This window comes from Rhamphochromis longiceps, linkage group LG17, assembly GCF_057381845.1.
Source record: "Rhamphochromis longiceps isolate RC_006_pf linkage group LG17, R_longiceps_female_GT1.1, whole genome shotgun sequence".
Taxonomy (NCBI): Eukaryota; Metazoa; Chordata; class Actinopteri; order Cichliformes; family Cichlidae; genus Rhamphochromis; species Rhamphochromis longiceps.
The window spans coordinates 38,970,816-38,987,410 of record NC_140573.1 but is presented as its reverse complement, the minus strand read 5'-3'; the positions used below and the strand labels follow the sequence as shown (position 1 = coordinate 38,987,410).

At 39.4% G+C, this 16,595-nt stretch overlaps 1 protein-coding gene and 1 long non-coding RNA gene across 3 annotated transcripts in view; one reads left to right on the top strand and one right to left on the bottom strand.

The window, feature by feature from the left end:
- The window catches only part of LOC146650167 (uncharacterized), a 63,942-nt gene that overhangs the window by 16,604 nt on the left and 30,743 nt on the right, over window positions 1-16,595 (top strand). The gene's annotated exons all lie outside the window — the stretch shown is intronic.
- pyroxd1 (pyridine nucleotide-disulphide oxidoreductase domain 1) lies at window positions 4,092-15,306 on the bottom strand. Of its 2 annotated transcripts, none has more exons than XM_085387114.1 (13): window positions 14,989-15,306; window positions 14,817-14,897; window positions 14,367-14,486; window positions 13,260-13,388; window positions 12,755-12,828; window positions 12,475-12,671; window positions 12,286-12,383; window positions 10,257-10,359; window positions 10,044-10,156; window positions 9,306-9,428; window positions 6,611-6,748; window positions 6,334-6,423; window positions 4,092-4,364 (listed from the first exon to the last, which is right to left on the bottom strand). In XM_085387114.1, the coding sequence occupies exons 1-13, from the start codon at window positions 15,064-15,066 to the stop codon at window positions 4,206-4,208; spliced, it is 1,503 nt and encodes a 500-aa protein (XP_085243240.1). In that variant the 5' UTR covers window positions 15,067-15,306; the 3' UTR covers window positions 4,092-4,205. The 2 variants fall into 2 exon arrangements, with proteins under 2 accessions (XP_085243240.1, XP_085243241.1); XM_085387115.1 differs by having other exon boundaries at window positions 14,817-14,885.

The window sequence follows — 16,595 nt, the reverse complement described above, 5'->3', positions numbered from 1 at the left end:
CCCAGCCTCGAACGAAGTCAGGCCTGAAAAGGTGGGTGGCAAGCCTTTTTGAGGAAGCTGCAGGATTGATACGTTTTGGCTGCTTGTTCTTCCAAGTGACCACCTTTCCCCTGTTTGTAACCAGGCTAACAACCCTGACCGCGGTGGCTTTGGGCCTTGGATTCCTGGCCAGAGTTGTCTTCAGCCAGTAGTTTTACCTGGAGAAAGAACAAATAAATCTTGTGTAACCCATTACAGTGTGCGTGTGGTGGTTCGTTACTGGTCAATATTAGAGCTACTACTTTCTTGTACGGAGGCCATTTTGGGCCTTACGTAACAGAGACATTGCCCAATCTCACCATTAAATTAGTTATTGACGTCACCTGAGGTAAGGTAAGAATGGGGATTGAAACGCCTAGGGAGGAGTCAGTCATTGTAAGTAGCTAATACCTGGTTTTCTAAGCCATCACCTCATTTTGAGAAAATTCATTCACAGAAACAATATTTGTTCATAGAAACCATCCTGTCTTCCTGGTCCAAAAGGTTAACATTGGGGTCCTCAAAAGAGTGCCCTTTGTCCTTAAGGCACAGATGTACACCTGAGTCTTGTCGTGTTGAGGTGGCTCTCCTATGTTGAGACATCTTTGCTGATATAATGAAGGCCCAGTTAAGGTTAACTGCATGTTTTAAGTGCTTTCTTTGCATTTATGTGTTCCTTTTCTTTCCCTTCTTCTTTAGAGGGAAAATGTTTTTGTCAGTGGTGTAGGGTCCTCAACACCCCAAGGTCCCACCACCCACTGGTGCTCCAGTGGGTGGGGGAGTCAAAGAATAGGTACTTTGTGTGCGTTTGTGGTTTTCTGATGAACTTCAGCATGGGAGGTTTCATCCTCCTCAATGCACCTGCAATCTATTCCCAACCCTGGGGTGTTTAAACCCCAAATCACACCCTGCCTCAGGTGACGTCAATAGCACACATAATGGTGAGGTTGAGCAATGTCTTACAATGGTTTCAACTGTCCTCTTGGTGATGGGTGCGACTGAACGGCAGGGGCACCTCCGGAATTTTTTTTTTTTTTTTTTTTTTTTTAGGGGTGGCCATATTAAAACAAATATAAATGTGCCAAAAAAATAATTTCCACTATTATATTATGCTGTTGTGAAATATAGGTTACTTGGAAAAGGACACATATATTCAGTTACCTCTTCTAAATGCTAAGATGAAAACAGAGCATTAGTAATGTCCTTAATTTATATATCTGCAAGGCCAGTAATGTTGTGGGGATGGAACTGGTGTCGGAGAGGCAGATGTTGTCTAAGATAAAGACAATGTTGGATAATACCTCCCGCCCACTCCATGACATGCTGGCTAGCCATAGAGCATGTTTAGTGGGAGACTGAGATTACCAAAAAGCACCACTGAATGACGCAGGAAATCATTCCTGCCTGTGGCCATCTCCCTGTACAACTCCTCCATCTAACACACTGTAAACACTGCAATAGTTACACCCTTTTTACACACGCTCTTTTCTACTCTGTAATATTCTTGTTGATTTTCTTGATATTTATTTATAATCACCTCTGTCAATCCTTGATATTTATTATTGAGTGATTTGTATATATCGTGCTATTTCTTAAATCTAACATATTGTATTGTTAAATAATCTAGTCTGTTTCTGTTACTGTACTGGAGCAACTGTAACCCTCAGTTATTTCTTTAGGGATTAATAAAGTATGCTGATTCAGATTCATGTTTATGAATTCTTTATAATCACCCATGCCAGGGTGTGGGGGACTGGCCACCACCCAAAATTTGGGGGTAGTTGGGACTTCCAGTCAATCAGTCAATTAAAACAGATTATTAAAGATTTCAAAATCTTATTTGGTTTTCATATTTGCCTATATTCAGCGATATCAACTTTAATAGCAGGAAATTAACTAGGCATATAATTCTTTTCTGTCTTTTTTGCCATACTAATGTTTATGCCTGATCTCGGTTGCTTAGTAACACACAATCTGTCTACAGTGGCACCTGGCATCTCAGCCCTGCCCTCCACTCCAGCAGTTTGCATATAAACAAGGACTTGAATTTTATCTTGATTCATTTGGCCACCTAAGCAGTGTTGACTTACCCTGTAAACAATTCCCCATTTTCCACCTGTGCAGGTACACCAGGGAAAACCACTCAGTGCAATCACAGTGTCAATTCCTGCTGATTGCTGGGCAACTCCAACTGACCAAAATTGGAAAATGTGGTCTAGCCCAGAGAAACTTTAACAGCAGCAGGAGTAGCAGCAGAGGAGTTTGTTGTTCATGTTTCTTTACTAAAAAGACAAGGATATCATTCTGTGTTGCACAGTTGTTGCTCATTTACATCGTTATTTTTAGTCACTTTTCAAGTCCAGTGAGTCAACTCAACCTTTGGTGCTCACTCAGCCAATCAGTCAATAGATGTGTTTGTAGGTCAGTGCTTTTAGTCACAAGCCTAAAGGTAAACATATACGAGAATTGAGTGGGTGGGCGTTCTGGTCATCATTAAATCATTACACCTTTAATGTTTCTTGTCCTTTGTCATTTGGTGGGTTTTCAAGTAGTTAGACCACAAAAGCAACGTCTCACAGTAACAATGGGCAGAACAATCTAGATTGTTGCTGAGGCCTGGGAGGAGCTCTAGTTACTGCTCAGGCTGAAATCTGATCACGAGTTACTAGGACAACATAGAAACAAAGAGATTTTCCTTTTCGCTCTCACGTAGAACACGTTTGCCTATTAAAATCAATGGGTCAAGTGAGTGTTAGTGCATGCCATTTTCATACTACCCCGTGTATCTTATACCTCAGTATATATCTGATTTAAATCAACCATGATTAGTTTAAACCATGACAATAAAGTGATGGATTTACAGTGCTGTGGAAAATCTCCAGCCACACCCATTTCTATTTATTTACCTCCAAGCAGCTAGACTTTCTTGGAATTTTGAAAAGTGCTCTTGAGCAATAGTTTTCAATACTCTCTGAAGGTTTTTTAACATTTTCTTTTAGACACTGGCTACTTTCTCACTAATTTTCATTTCTTTAATGAATGAAAGATAATGCAGTTTCATGGGTATAAAATTGTATTTTGGCATCAACAAGAATATTTCCAAAGAGCTATTGGTAATAATAATAATAAAAACAAAACTTGGTGTATGTCAACGTGATGTGCAGGGTGTCCTTAAAAAATTGATAAAACTGTCAGGCCTAAAACCTATAGCAGATGAACAGCATTTGTCTTTAAGCAATATGAAGAAATCCAGCAATAAGAGATGCCTCTCGCCCTCCATCTACTGTTCACTGAAGCCTCATCAGAAATCTTCTCACTGGAAGCGTGGATGTCAGGAAGCCATTCTTAATGAAGGGAAACAAGGAGAAAAGGCTACACAATAACTGGGCTGAAAATCTGAAGCAACTTATAGAGGGATGAATAACAGTAAGTGTCTACAGCCATCTGTAAAGCCTGGTGGAGGCTCTGTCATGTTTGGGACTGCATTAGCCATTGGTGTCTAATGCGATTGGTCAAAAACCATGGAATTATGAACACAGAAAAGTACAATCAGATTTTGAATAACCATACATACCATCTGGAAATATTTGAAATGGAAATGGCTTCAATTTCAATGTGACAATGATCCCAAAAACAGATAACGCAGTAAAAGCATACCTAGATAGAAAAATGCACAATGGACCACTATCAGTCATGGACTGGCCTCCACAAAGCCTGGGCTTCAATATTACTGAGTGTGTGTTCATCTTAACAGAGAACAGAACAAGAGACAGCCAATATCCAAAGAAGAGCTTTGAATATCATTCAAGATGCCTAGAGAACTATTCCTGAAGACTGCTTAAAGAAATGACAAGAAATGTCGCCTAAGAGAGTTCAGGCTGTGTTGAAGAATAAAGGTGGTCATACCAAATATTGACTTTCAAGCTTGTGCAAATGTCCACGTCTGTTTGCACTTTTCAATAAATTGCTGAACTCTGAAGAAATGGGGGATGGCTCAAGACTTGCACGGTATTGTATATACTGCTACAAAAATACTTTTACCTGATACATATTTCAACCAACAATTTAGTGCATGTGGTTTAGAATTTTTTTTATTTAAAGCAAAAATAAATAATTTCATTTACTATTGCAAACATAATCTTTCTTTCACACAGCTAATTGCCATTGTTCAAACTCTCCAGCAGAGCTCAGTCGAAGTAGTCTTCTATGTCAATGTCAGGGTTAAGCAATTCTTCTCCATATGGCGTCAGATCCATCTGGTTGAGTATCAGGTTTTCAAATGTTTCTTCCAGGTCTGTTTCTCCAATAAGCACTGCTCCCACCATCCTCCCTCCACTGAGAACAACCTGGAACAAACATTTAATTGCAATGAGATGGACAAAATATTGATATTAGCTAAAGACTGTATACAAAAGACAAAGACACCCTGGCAGCTCCCATTAATTTCTGGGTTCCAGATTAGCCTTTGGTGATTTTAATTTTGAAGACTGAAGAAGTTACAATGCTGTGAAAAAGTATTTCTGCATGTGCATGCACGCTTCAGTACAGGCAACTTTAAAGCCCTCCCTTCAGCACTGTGCTAAGGTCGTCAGTCTGATACAAGCCTGGATTTTGACAAGGCCACTCCAAAACCTCTATTTTGTTTTTCTCTCTAAGCCAGGGGTGTCCACCTTCAGGCCTCAAGGGCTGGTGCCCTGCAAGTTTTAGATATCACCCTGGGTCAACACACCTGAATCAAATGATTAGTTAGTTACCAGGCCTCTGGAGACCTTAATGTTAAGGAGGTAATTTAGCCATTTAAATCAGCGGTGTTGGATTAAGGACACATCTAAAACCTGCAGGACACCGGCCCTTGAGGCCTGGAGTTGGACACCCCTGCTCTAAGCTATTCAGAGGTGGACATGCTGGTGTTTTGGATAATTGACCTGCAGCATAACCAAAGTGTGCTTGAGCTTCAGGATTTTGTGAGAAGAAAAAAAATTCATGTTTCCATCAATTACAGCGAGTCGTCCTAAAGCAGCAAAGCAGTCCTCGACCATCACACTACCACCACCATGTTTGACTGGAGGTATCATTGTCTCTTTATCAAATGCTGTATTAGCTGTACGCCAGATGGAACGGGACTCAAGCCTTCCAAAAAGTTAAACTTTTGTCTCTCCATTCCACAGAATATTTTCCCAAAAGTCTTGGGAATCATCAAGATGTTTTTTGAAAAATGTGAGATGAGCCGTTTTCGACAGCAGTTTTCACCTTGGAACTCCATTTGTAGATAGTGTATACAAAATGCAGCTTTTAAATGATGACTATGAAGCTATCCAAAGCTACCTGGCCCTGTGTGAAAAATGCTTTTGTCCTGCCCTTGTTAAGCCATGACATAGTTTTCAAAAGCTGAGTTAACTTTCACAAGCTACATCCAGGTTTGTTTACTGTCAGACCTGTTGAAACAAGATGTTGTTTGCCATGATGTAGGCTGAAGTTCTCAAAAACAACACATCATGTCACAATCTAAAACACTCAAGAACAGATGAGAGAAAGTCTTTAACATCTGTCAGTTTGGGAAGGGCAATAATGCAAGGTTTTATTTTCTAAGGGTTTAGGACTCCACTCCAGTGAGATAATGGCAGGGATAGCCATTAATACATTCAATTCAATTCAAATTCTTTATTGTCCCAAAAGGGAAATTAGTTTAGCAGCAGGATAAAAGTAAACAAAACATAATAGAAAATGACAATAATAGTAATAGAAAATCCCAGGACGGTTATATGCCATGTAGGAGACAGGATGCAGTAGGGACAAAAGAAGCCTTGAGTCTTTTGGTCTTCCTCAGAGGTACTCTAAAACGAGTGGCATCAGCATGAGATTCAAAACACAGTTTATGGTCAAGTACCACACCTAGATATTTATAACTCTCAACGATCCCAATATCAGCAGTTCTAATGATAGTAGGGGATGAGCTATAAGAGGACTTCCTAAAATCAATAATCATGTCTTTAGTTTTTGACACATTTAGTGAAAGGAAGGACTCATCACACCAATCCACAAAATCATCTACAATCTGCCCATGGCCTGACTCGTCCCCCACCAGAAGACTGACGATCACTGTGTCATCAGCAAACTTCAGGATGTGTCTGTTCGTGCTCGGGTTATATTTGTCTGATACAATTTGTGTGATGATCTGAAACATGTAAGTTTGATAAATATGTCAAAATAAATAAGTAAAAATTCAGAAAGGGGGCAAATACATTTTCACAGCACTGTAAGTACCAGTCCTTTTACCATTTACTGTCATCACATTGTTTATCCCTGCAGTTTCACCTTGACATACTCCTGGCCTTTAGTGCAGCGTACCAGCAGCTCATGGTCTGGCCCAAGCCCTTGACTATTAAACTTTCCCAGTAGGACCACCTGTGGAATAATCAGAAGGAGACATGTTTTTTAAAAAGCACTGTGAATCAACCTTGAGGCTAAAACCATGCGGCCCTGTGAAATCACCTTGAAAAGAATGAAAACCTTTCCACTTTGCATAGTTGATGTTTAACCTATTAGTTATCATTTAAATAACTTTGCTGCACTTTAGTAAAACATCTCTTACCTTGTAGTTGAAGAATTTAGTAATATGTGAGAAGAGTTCAAAGCAGAAGTCCAGCTCCACTGGTTCTGACAGGATGTGTGCTGCCATGCAACGGCCTGCATACCAACCCATCTGACGAGCTTGCGTCCATAAACGCATCTGTACACACAACACATACACAGTGTTACATTCAAATATGCATGACAGTGCAAATATGACAGCTGCTCTCCACACTTTTCTAACACTGCGCAAAGTGTCTTTACGTAACATGGTGTATGAAACGTTACAGCCTACTTTTCTTTTTAGCAAAAAATCTTTATGTGAATGTATGCGATCATGTTTTACAGGATGACTACAGCCATAAAAAAGCAGAATTAAACATTTTCTAAGATTAAACTAACAAAATAAAATACACCGTGAGGAGAAAAAAGGAGAAAAAAATTTCCAAAGTAAAGTAATGAGTTTAAAAATACTGACAAATGCTTCTTAATTTAAAAAATAAAATCCAGATATAATTATTTTCTTAAATAATCTCTCCTAATCTCATTTGTTTAAAGTTTGAAACACCTTCACCATGCAGTGCCGTTAGCTTTGCAAGCCTGTTCAAGCGTGCGCTTTCTCAAACCATTTGTCATTAAACTTGTCGTTAAGTCAGCGAACTGAATTACTGCTGGCACGCTGGGTCTAAACTGACACCTTTCAGTGTCGATTAAAACTCACATCTATCACAGTTTCACAGCTTGTTTCACAGAAAGAAATGGAAAAGTTTTGTTGTATTGTACAAACTACTGAGAATTCAAATGCACGGGGATATTGTATCATATCTATCTAATAGACTCCAATTTGTGCATGTAAATGGGGAGTCCTCTTCACACACTGAGGTTAATTATGGAGTTCCACAGGGTTCAATGCTAGGACCAATTCTGTTTACATTATACATGCTTCCCCTAGGCAGCATCATTAGAAGACATAGCATACATTTACACTGCTATGCAGATGACACCCAGCTCTATCTGTCCATGAAGCCAGATAACACACACCAATTAGTTAAACTGCAGGAATGTCTTAAAGACATAAAGACCTGGATGGCCGCTAACTTTCTGTTTCTAAATTCAGATCAAACTGAGGTTATTGTACTCGGCCCTGAAAATCTTAGAAATATGGTATCTAACCAGATTCTTACTCTGGATGGCATTACCTTGGCCTCTAGTAACACTGTGAGGAACCTTGGAGTCATTTTTCACCAAGACATGTCCTTCAACGCACATATTAAACAAATATGTAAGACTGTGTTCTTCCATTTGCGCAACATCTCTAAAATTTGAAATATCCTGTCTCAGAGTGATGCTGAAAAACTAGTTCATGCATTTATTACTTCCAGGCTGGACGACTGTAATTCATTATTATCAGGATGTCCAAAAAACTCCCTGAAAGCCTTCAGTTAATCCAAAATGCTGCAGCAAGAGTCCTGACAGGGACTAGAAAGAGAGAGCAGATTTCTCCTGTTTTCGCTTCCCTTCATTGGCTTCCTGTTAAATCCAGAATTCAAAATCCTGCTCCTCACATACAAGGCCTTAAATAATCAGGCCCCATCTTATCTTAATGACCTTGTAGTACCATATCACCCTATTAGAGCAGTTCGCTCTCGCTCTGCAGGCCTACTTGTTGTTCCTAGAGTATTTAAAAGTAGAATGGGAGGCAGAGCCTTCAGTTTTCAGGCCCCTCTTCTGTGGAACCAGCTTCCAGTTTGGATTCAGGAGACAGACACCATCTCTACTTTTAAGATTAGGCTTAAAACTTTCCTTTTTGCTAAAGCATATAGTTGGGGCTGGACCAGGTGACCCTGAATCCTCCCTTAGTTATGCTGCAATAGACGTAGGCTGCCGGGGATTCCCATGACGCATTGAGTTTTTCCTTTCCAGTCACCTTTCTCACTCACTATGTGTTAATAGACCTCTCTGCATTGAATCATATCTGTTATTAACCTCTGTCTCTCTTCCACAGCATGTCTTTATCCTGTCTTCCTTCTCTCTCCCCAACCGGTCGCAGCAGATGGCCCCGCCCCTCCCTGAGCCTGGTTCTGCTGGAGGTTTCTTCCTGTTAAAAGGGAGTTTTTCCTTCCCACTGTCGCCAAAGTGCTTGCTCATAGGGGGTCATAATTGTTGGGTTTTTCTCTGTATCTATGAAGCGCCTTGAGGCGACTTTTCTTGTGATTTGGCGCTATATAAATAAAATTGAACTGAATTGAATTGAATATAAAGAAGCCTTGCAAACAGTCATATCTGGGACAAACTAATCTTGTTTCACTAAAATCTGTCCAATTGTCTAGAAGGAGTAGTGAGTGTTGTGAAAACTGTGCCTGTAAAATGACCCATAAGATCTCAATCTTGACCTTGAGCACAATTAAGATGATTAGCTGCTCATTGTGTCCAGAAGTAGCAATTCCTATGACTTGCGGATGGACAGATGGATGCTTTGCCCTGGCATAAGCTAATATATCTAATTATCTAACTTTTAATTGTTTTCCACATATAGAAGCTGCTTAAAACAGAAACAGTTGCTTGGCATTATAATTTTGTTTTAAGTCAAAAATCAGGAAACACATGGTACGCTACTTTTTCTAATTTTTACACTGGATTACTTAAACGACATGAGCAGTACGTAATGTTTAAAGGACAAAAATGCTGCACTGTAGATTAACTGACTGTTTTTTTACCTGCTGCCACAGAGGGCTCTGCTCCCAGCACGCAGTGCACACGTCACCTGCAGCGTACACATCTGCCTCGGATGTCATCATGTGATCATCTACTTGTAGGCCGCCATCGTCTGCAACCACAAACTTTCACACAGAGAAATGATCAGCACCAGTAATAAAAAAACAAAACAAAGGAAGATGTAGTACATATAAGTAAATCAGAGTGGTTGCTGTAGACTTTACACTAACTTTGATGCAGTGGCACTTTGCTGGAAATCCAGCAGCTTTACACAGGCTGAAAAACCAGAGTAATGAAAAAGCTCACCTATGCTTTACTGACATCTAGAGGCATTAAAACCACATTTCCACTTACAAAAACAGATAAGCCGTACAAGTAGGTCTCATGCAATTTGCCTTGCAAAACACTGAACATTACATCGAAGTGAGCAGACACGAGAAGAGGTAGAGTGTGTACTATTAGTGAGGCTGAAAACACTTGGGAATCAAGAGGGAAAAGGCACTTTATGTGGGAACATGAGTATTTAATGTAGCATAGCAGATACAGTCATGAAACTGTGTGCAGCTCAACAACTTTTGGTAAAATCTAACACGGTACTGGCCAGACGCATGACCGTACGATGAATGACAAATGGCACGAACGCATTTAATGATAATGCAAAACAACAACGTTCCCAAAGCCTGGAAGCTCTGGCAGAGTCACTAGGAATTTCCACTTTGCATATGGATGAGTTTTCTTACCGTGTTGCCTTGGAGAAAGGGCTCAGTGTTTGGAACGACACCTGTGGCGCTGACAACAAAATCGCAGCCAAATGTCTGGGCATTAGTCAGCCGGACGTAAACTGGCCAGTCTCCTACTCAGACAAAGGGCAGAGTGTAAAAAAACAAACAAAAAAGTGAGCAAGAAAGGAGCAGGGTTAGAGAAAAACACAGAGCAGTAAATTTAATCCTCACCACACTCAGTTCTTAGTGTTTGCTCTGGGGATTTATGAAGCTCCTCACAGGTGAAGATCTTTTCCACCTCACACTGGTACTCCACTGAAACTCTGTGGGACACCTGAGCAAATGCCAGCAGTGTGAGGGGATTCATCAGAACAGGAGGACAGTATGACAGGATAAACTGTGTGCTACACTCAGGCTTTTATAAACTACTAAATGTGTCTCCTACCATTAAACAGTGCAGTGAGCCATACAACACATTATTTGATATTTAATCCCTGCCAGTAAAGTAAGTGTGGATTTGTGACTGATGGTAAGACAAATTATTGTTGTGTTGCTAACCCAGGGACTCACTGAGTCTAGTAATCCAAAAAGTCTGTATTTTGAAGATTTTTTAAAATTTTTTACATAAGCTACAACCATTAATTTCAGCCTTATGAGGCTAGTATTATTGCAACCAGGTTGAAATGGTTAGTAAAACAATGTTAAAAAGAAGCAAAAAGCAACTTTAGAACCTAATACTGTTAAACTTTTAGATTGTCCGCTTGTTCAGCATTTCGTGTAGTTGTGAACGAGGTTAGCAGTAATTCTGTGCTGCCTCACCACCACAGCCTACGTTATTTTTGTGTGCCGAAGTGGAAATAACCACTTCCCCATTTCTCTCACTGCATTTTTGCCATGTCTGAAACAAACAACCTTACATCATCTGTTAGAGATTTTACTGTACAGTCACAGTAAAAAGAAACCCTCTTTTAGGTTTAAGGTTCGACATATCAAGACAGATTAAAAATCATCTGAGCAGATCTTAGAATTAGTTAAATACGCGATCACATGAAACACAAAACTAGTGTGTGGAACACCACTGCTTACTGCTTCCGTATGATTTAAGAGGGTAAGCAGCAGTCAGGTGCTGCTGATCAAATGCAGATGATTAACTCATCATCAGCAAGTGTGAGCACCTTTCTAAAAGCAGGGGTTTTGGCAGTTTGTAGGTCTGGGCTTTTAGGTCTGTATTTATGCAATTTTGTGACCTGATATGTAAAATCTTAAAATTCAAATTCAAATTTTATTTGTCACGTACACAGTCATACACAGTACGATATGTAGTGAAATGCTTGGACAACTGCTCGTGACCTAAAGAAAACAAAAAAGGAAAAGGCTATGAATAAGATAGGAAATAAATATGAAAAATTTAAAAGGGTAAATTTAACTAACTTTTAGATCTGACAGACGGTGTACTTTCTTTTGACTGTGACTGTATAATGAGGAGACATGGCACTGAAACAAACCTGAATAGAAATTTATGGGAAGAGTTCTGTAACATCTCATAGTGGTTATCACTGGGCCTGTGTGTGTAGAATTTGCATGTTGTCTATGTGCCATTTGACTGTTGGAGGAGTCAAAAGATTTACATGATTGGTTAACTGATTATTTTAAACAGGCCACGACAGTCAGATAAAGCTTTTAGAATAAAGTACATTATGAATGCACAGTTAAAACTGAGTGGTCAGCATGACTGGAAAAGAAGTATAACCTGGGTGAAAAAGCTTTTTAAACCTTATTTGCAATGTTAGCAAAATGTTTTAATCCTTGTTTAATCACATTTGACTTTCTACACTTGCAGTTCAATGACATTAACTACTAAAATAAAAAATGTTTTTCCATTATAGCTGTTGAGTAGCAAGATAAGGTTCAAGAGGGATTTTGATACTATGAATCTGATAATGAACCAACAGAAGGTACCCGCAGCTATGCTATTAAGTTAATGGGCGTTAGGGTGTGAACCCATTTAGCTGCACTGTAAAATATAACAATAGGTATCTTAGAAAGGCGGAACAACACAGAGGAAGTGACATGCATTTAGATAAAGATCACAAAACTAATTTCCCAAATTAACTGTACTGTTTTTAAGTTAAAAACACATTCTAAAAATTCAACTACCACAGAAACAGAACATGTAAGACATTTTAGGACCTTGTTCAAACAGAACATTAGCCTTTTTTTTTACTCCCCACAGACTTCAACCACGCATACAGGATCTCACCTGCTCTGCTCCTCGAAGAGCTATTCCTTCATGCCAGTCAGGACCCAGGGCACTTCCAGAATCCGTAGGACCGTGACCGTACGCTTGTGAGCTTCTATCTGAGAGAAGACAAACATTTGCTTTATATACTTTTTTCTGTACTAAAGGAGAGAAGAGCAGAAGTGTAGAACAGGAAGGAAAAGAAAGAACCTGCTGTGAAGATGTGTGAGCCTCCGGGAGCTGCTTCCTCTGTAGTGAAGCGAGGCCTCTTACAGGGGGCAGCTGCCTGGGGTTTGTCGGCCTCAAGCGATGGGATGAGGAATTGTGCTGCTCCTGCGTCAAAGAATGTGTTTCCTATGGCCTTGTCCTTTACCGCCCAGATCACCTCACAGCCTTCCACCTCATACCTAAAGATCACAAAGTTCACAAGTACTCAGTAAAGCATGAATAACTGTGGGCTCAAATGGCATTCTGGCTACAGCAGACTTACACTAATTCCAAGGCAATTCCTCCATTCCCAACAATAACAATCCTCTTAGCTTTGGATAACCTCTTCTGAAACTCCTTTAAAAGAACAAAGAAAACTAGTGACACATCTATGTTTAAAGGTTATTAATAAAACACAATCATTTACAGACAGACTATGTGCAACTAATGCAGATGTAGAAAATACACAAACACCCTTTTTTTGTTCAGTGAAACCAATAAGATCTTACAGAAGCTGTAATAGCTGAAATTCAAACACTGTTTAGTTGTACAGGAGCTCAAAGGGTTAGTAGACTGGTAATTAGTCGCTAATGCCACATCCAGTTAAGTAATATCACCTTAATGAAGACCAGAGAAGAGGGACTAAAATACAAGGACAAGCAGTCAAGCTGTTTTCTTTGGACAAACTGTTTGGTGTTACTATGAAAGTCTTATGAGGTTAGTTTCCTCAGGAATTTCAGACCCACATGCTACTAGCTACACAAACATCCAGAAGATTTGGCTTGTACCTGAGCACTATCTGTGTCCCGTATCCCCAGCACGTAAGGGTTGTCCTGGGTTAGCAGCTTGGGTCTGGCACCGCTGCAGATACACAGCTTCTTGTAACCAAAAACCCGGCCATCTGCAGTTTCCACACACTGACGAAGAGAGGAGCATTACATGGGAAATGGCAATCAATTGTGAGCTTTAACTGTTTTATCTCACAACCTCAGTTTCTTGAAAAAAGGTGTGATTTAAACATAAAGGTCATCTTTTAATCCTCCTAGCCTTGTAAGCATTTAACACATTTGCCTAACACACAAAAGATCTTAATTTACGATCCAGGAGGAGACGCAAATCCCTGAGAAGGGGTTGCAATGTAAGAAAAAATCTCATCAAACCAAATCTCATCCTTAATCCTTCGCCCCATGTTCTTTTTGTGTTGTGTTATGCAGGCCATAACACAGTTTTCTTTTCCAGCTGAAGATCTGCTACACTCACCTTTATTAAAGCTCTCAGCACCTCTCAAGTCAAATTAATTATTGATAATCCTAAAAGCTGACGTCTAAAATGAAGGCACAACCAGTACAGACTGACCTGCACGACAACCTTCACTTCACTTTGAGCTTTGATTTGGCTCATTATCTTTGATTACGAGACATGTCACTAAACTCGTAACGAAGTGCTTCAAGGAAAGCAGCAAACTTTCATATCAGGCAAACTATAACAACATTGCGTAACATTTATATTTCAATTACCACATTTAAAAAATTGCTTGCATATTTGCAAGTTATGATATAAAACGCAGTCTCTTGACTGTTATGTTGATCATTTATTTTCATGAGACAGAGGACGCACCATCTCCTCTGTTTTCCTAAAGAATGATGCAGCGTAATGGATAAGCTAAAGGAGGCACCGTTCATTATAGTGAAATTCACTATTGTACTGCAACAATAATCTCATTCTTGTTCCATGGAACCTGCCCACCATATGTCCACAAGGTGGCAATAGTACACAGTTAATAGTAAAGTGCTTGTTGCATGAAATCAGTTTGCACTCTGCTATAATTACAGTAAGTAAACAACATGTGTGGCCTTTGCTGTCACATATGCATCCTACATGCGGCCAAACCTTACATGTGACTTTGTGTGGAGTGATTTAACAGCAGAATGGATGATAGTAAGGTTGGGGAATTTTTCTTCCAGAACACTAGATGGTTGCTCCTCCACGTCAAACTCTTCCAGTGTCCTGGACACCTTTGAAAGGAGGACAGTGGAAAATTACAGCATTAAAAGCCATTCAGAGAAGTGATAAGATAGCCTGTTGATAGTCAAACCCGAACAGTAAAATACAGTGTGTCCATGATGATCATATTATGTTTTTAAAGGCAGCTTGTATGTGAATCATAATGAATCATCATAATGAAATACTGATTATTTCTTTTTTTTAATACAGTTGATGACTTAAAATACATGAGCGCATGCATTTGTAACGTGGGAGTTTGTGAGAACAAATCCATAACTCTGTCAGAGATGAAGCTCCCACTGAGCTACCGCCACCATCATCGTCATCAATGTCCCTCTGACCTGCTTGTAGTTGGTCACTGCCTTGATGTGGGGACCTGCAGTTATCAGAGCCACGTCAGCGGACGGAATCTGGGACGACAGCTGTCAATGTAGATTAACATGTACGTTAAGTAGCTACATGGCACACGCATTGTACTAGCAAAGCTTTTACATGCCATTCATCTCATTTCACCTGCTCCACACATGTCACGCCAGCGATGCCACCCCCCACGACCACGAACTGAAACGTTTTCTCTTTTTTATTTTCCATTCTTCTGAAATGATCAGCTAACAGAACCTAGCTAAAACCAGACCCTTAGTATTCTGAAGACGCCTAAATTTGTTTTAACAGTCAAAAGATTTCTCGGACACTTTCCGCCATAACGAGGAGACGTCTGCACACATTAGAAACGTGGAAGCCCAACTGGCTGTCGGGCTGAAATATCAAAAATACTTTAAAGTTATTCTCGAAGAAGTAAGGTTGATTTAGCACACATGAGACTGATGCTGCGTTTAGAAAGCCTCGGAAATTAGAAATTTTAAAATTAAAAAGACATCATTTACGACCTCCGCACGCTTAACATTTTACAAATATGAAACTGAATCCACTTGGAGTTAAGTGAGCAACTGTCTTAAAAGCCATTAGTGAAAAAGTTCAGTGAAATATTATGAAATGAATGAACTTTGATTCTAATTTAACAGATTTAAAGGACTGTTAGACAGCTAAAATCGATATAGATAGAGAAAGTATGGTTAACTTTTAAGGTGCTATTTTGTTTGGATTTTACGTAAGGTGGAAGTCACAGTTAAGTAATCTTACCATATTTTGACATTTCTCTGGGTTGGAGAAGAGGAATTCCGATTTTCGGGTGTTTACGAATGCAACACGGCCACAGTATTGTAACTTCCGTGTTTATGCGTAGCGACGGCAAGCGACAGGAAAACCTATGAAACGCGTACATCTAGAATTTAGATATTTTTTTTCTTTGCTTTATTTCATCGACGTGTGCTTGTGACATCTAATTCCTAAAGAGCCATGAATATTTTCCAGGAACGAAAATATATGTTTGTGCCTAAACAAAGGTATGGTTGACTAAGAAGCAGGACAGATTAAACATTTAATCATTTAAATTTTAGTCTTCTAATAACAGTGGGTTAGATTTAGAAATACCGTAGCCTTGTAGTCATTGTTTCTGCTTACTACCTAATGTTTTGTGTGCTATATACGAATTAGCTATGGATCACAAAATGTCTTGTACATACAGTAATGTGCAAACTTCTTAATTTTGTTACTATGTTACCCTACTTCCTTGTAATTTTTTTAGTGGTCTTGAGTAATAGTTCATCAGAAGTTTTTCTTTGGAAATTTTTTTTTTTCACTCATAGCTGACCGTCTTCAGAAGATGTGTTTGTTTGTTAAGCACCACACCACAATGAATCATTCAAATGTAAAATAAAAAGTCACCTAACTCGAGGAATGAACCAGTGTTGTGTCTACACATAACAACAAAGAACTAGTTCGTATTAGCAGCACTGTTGCTATCAGCTAGTCTCAAAAACGTATTCCTTTTTTTTTTTTTTTTTTTTTTTAGCTTTTAGACAGAAACGTGCATATCTCAGCATGGTGTCCTGAGATATGCTCTTAAAGGGAGGGGAAAGCTGGGCAAACGGAAGAAAAGAAAAGAAGTAGTGACAGGCCCAAAAAACTAGAGCAGATGTACTGTATTTTCATTTATGTTTGGACATGTTTCAATAAATGTTTCTAATTTTCTGTGCAACATGTAAAGAAATATGGGGTGC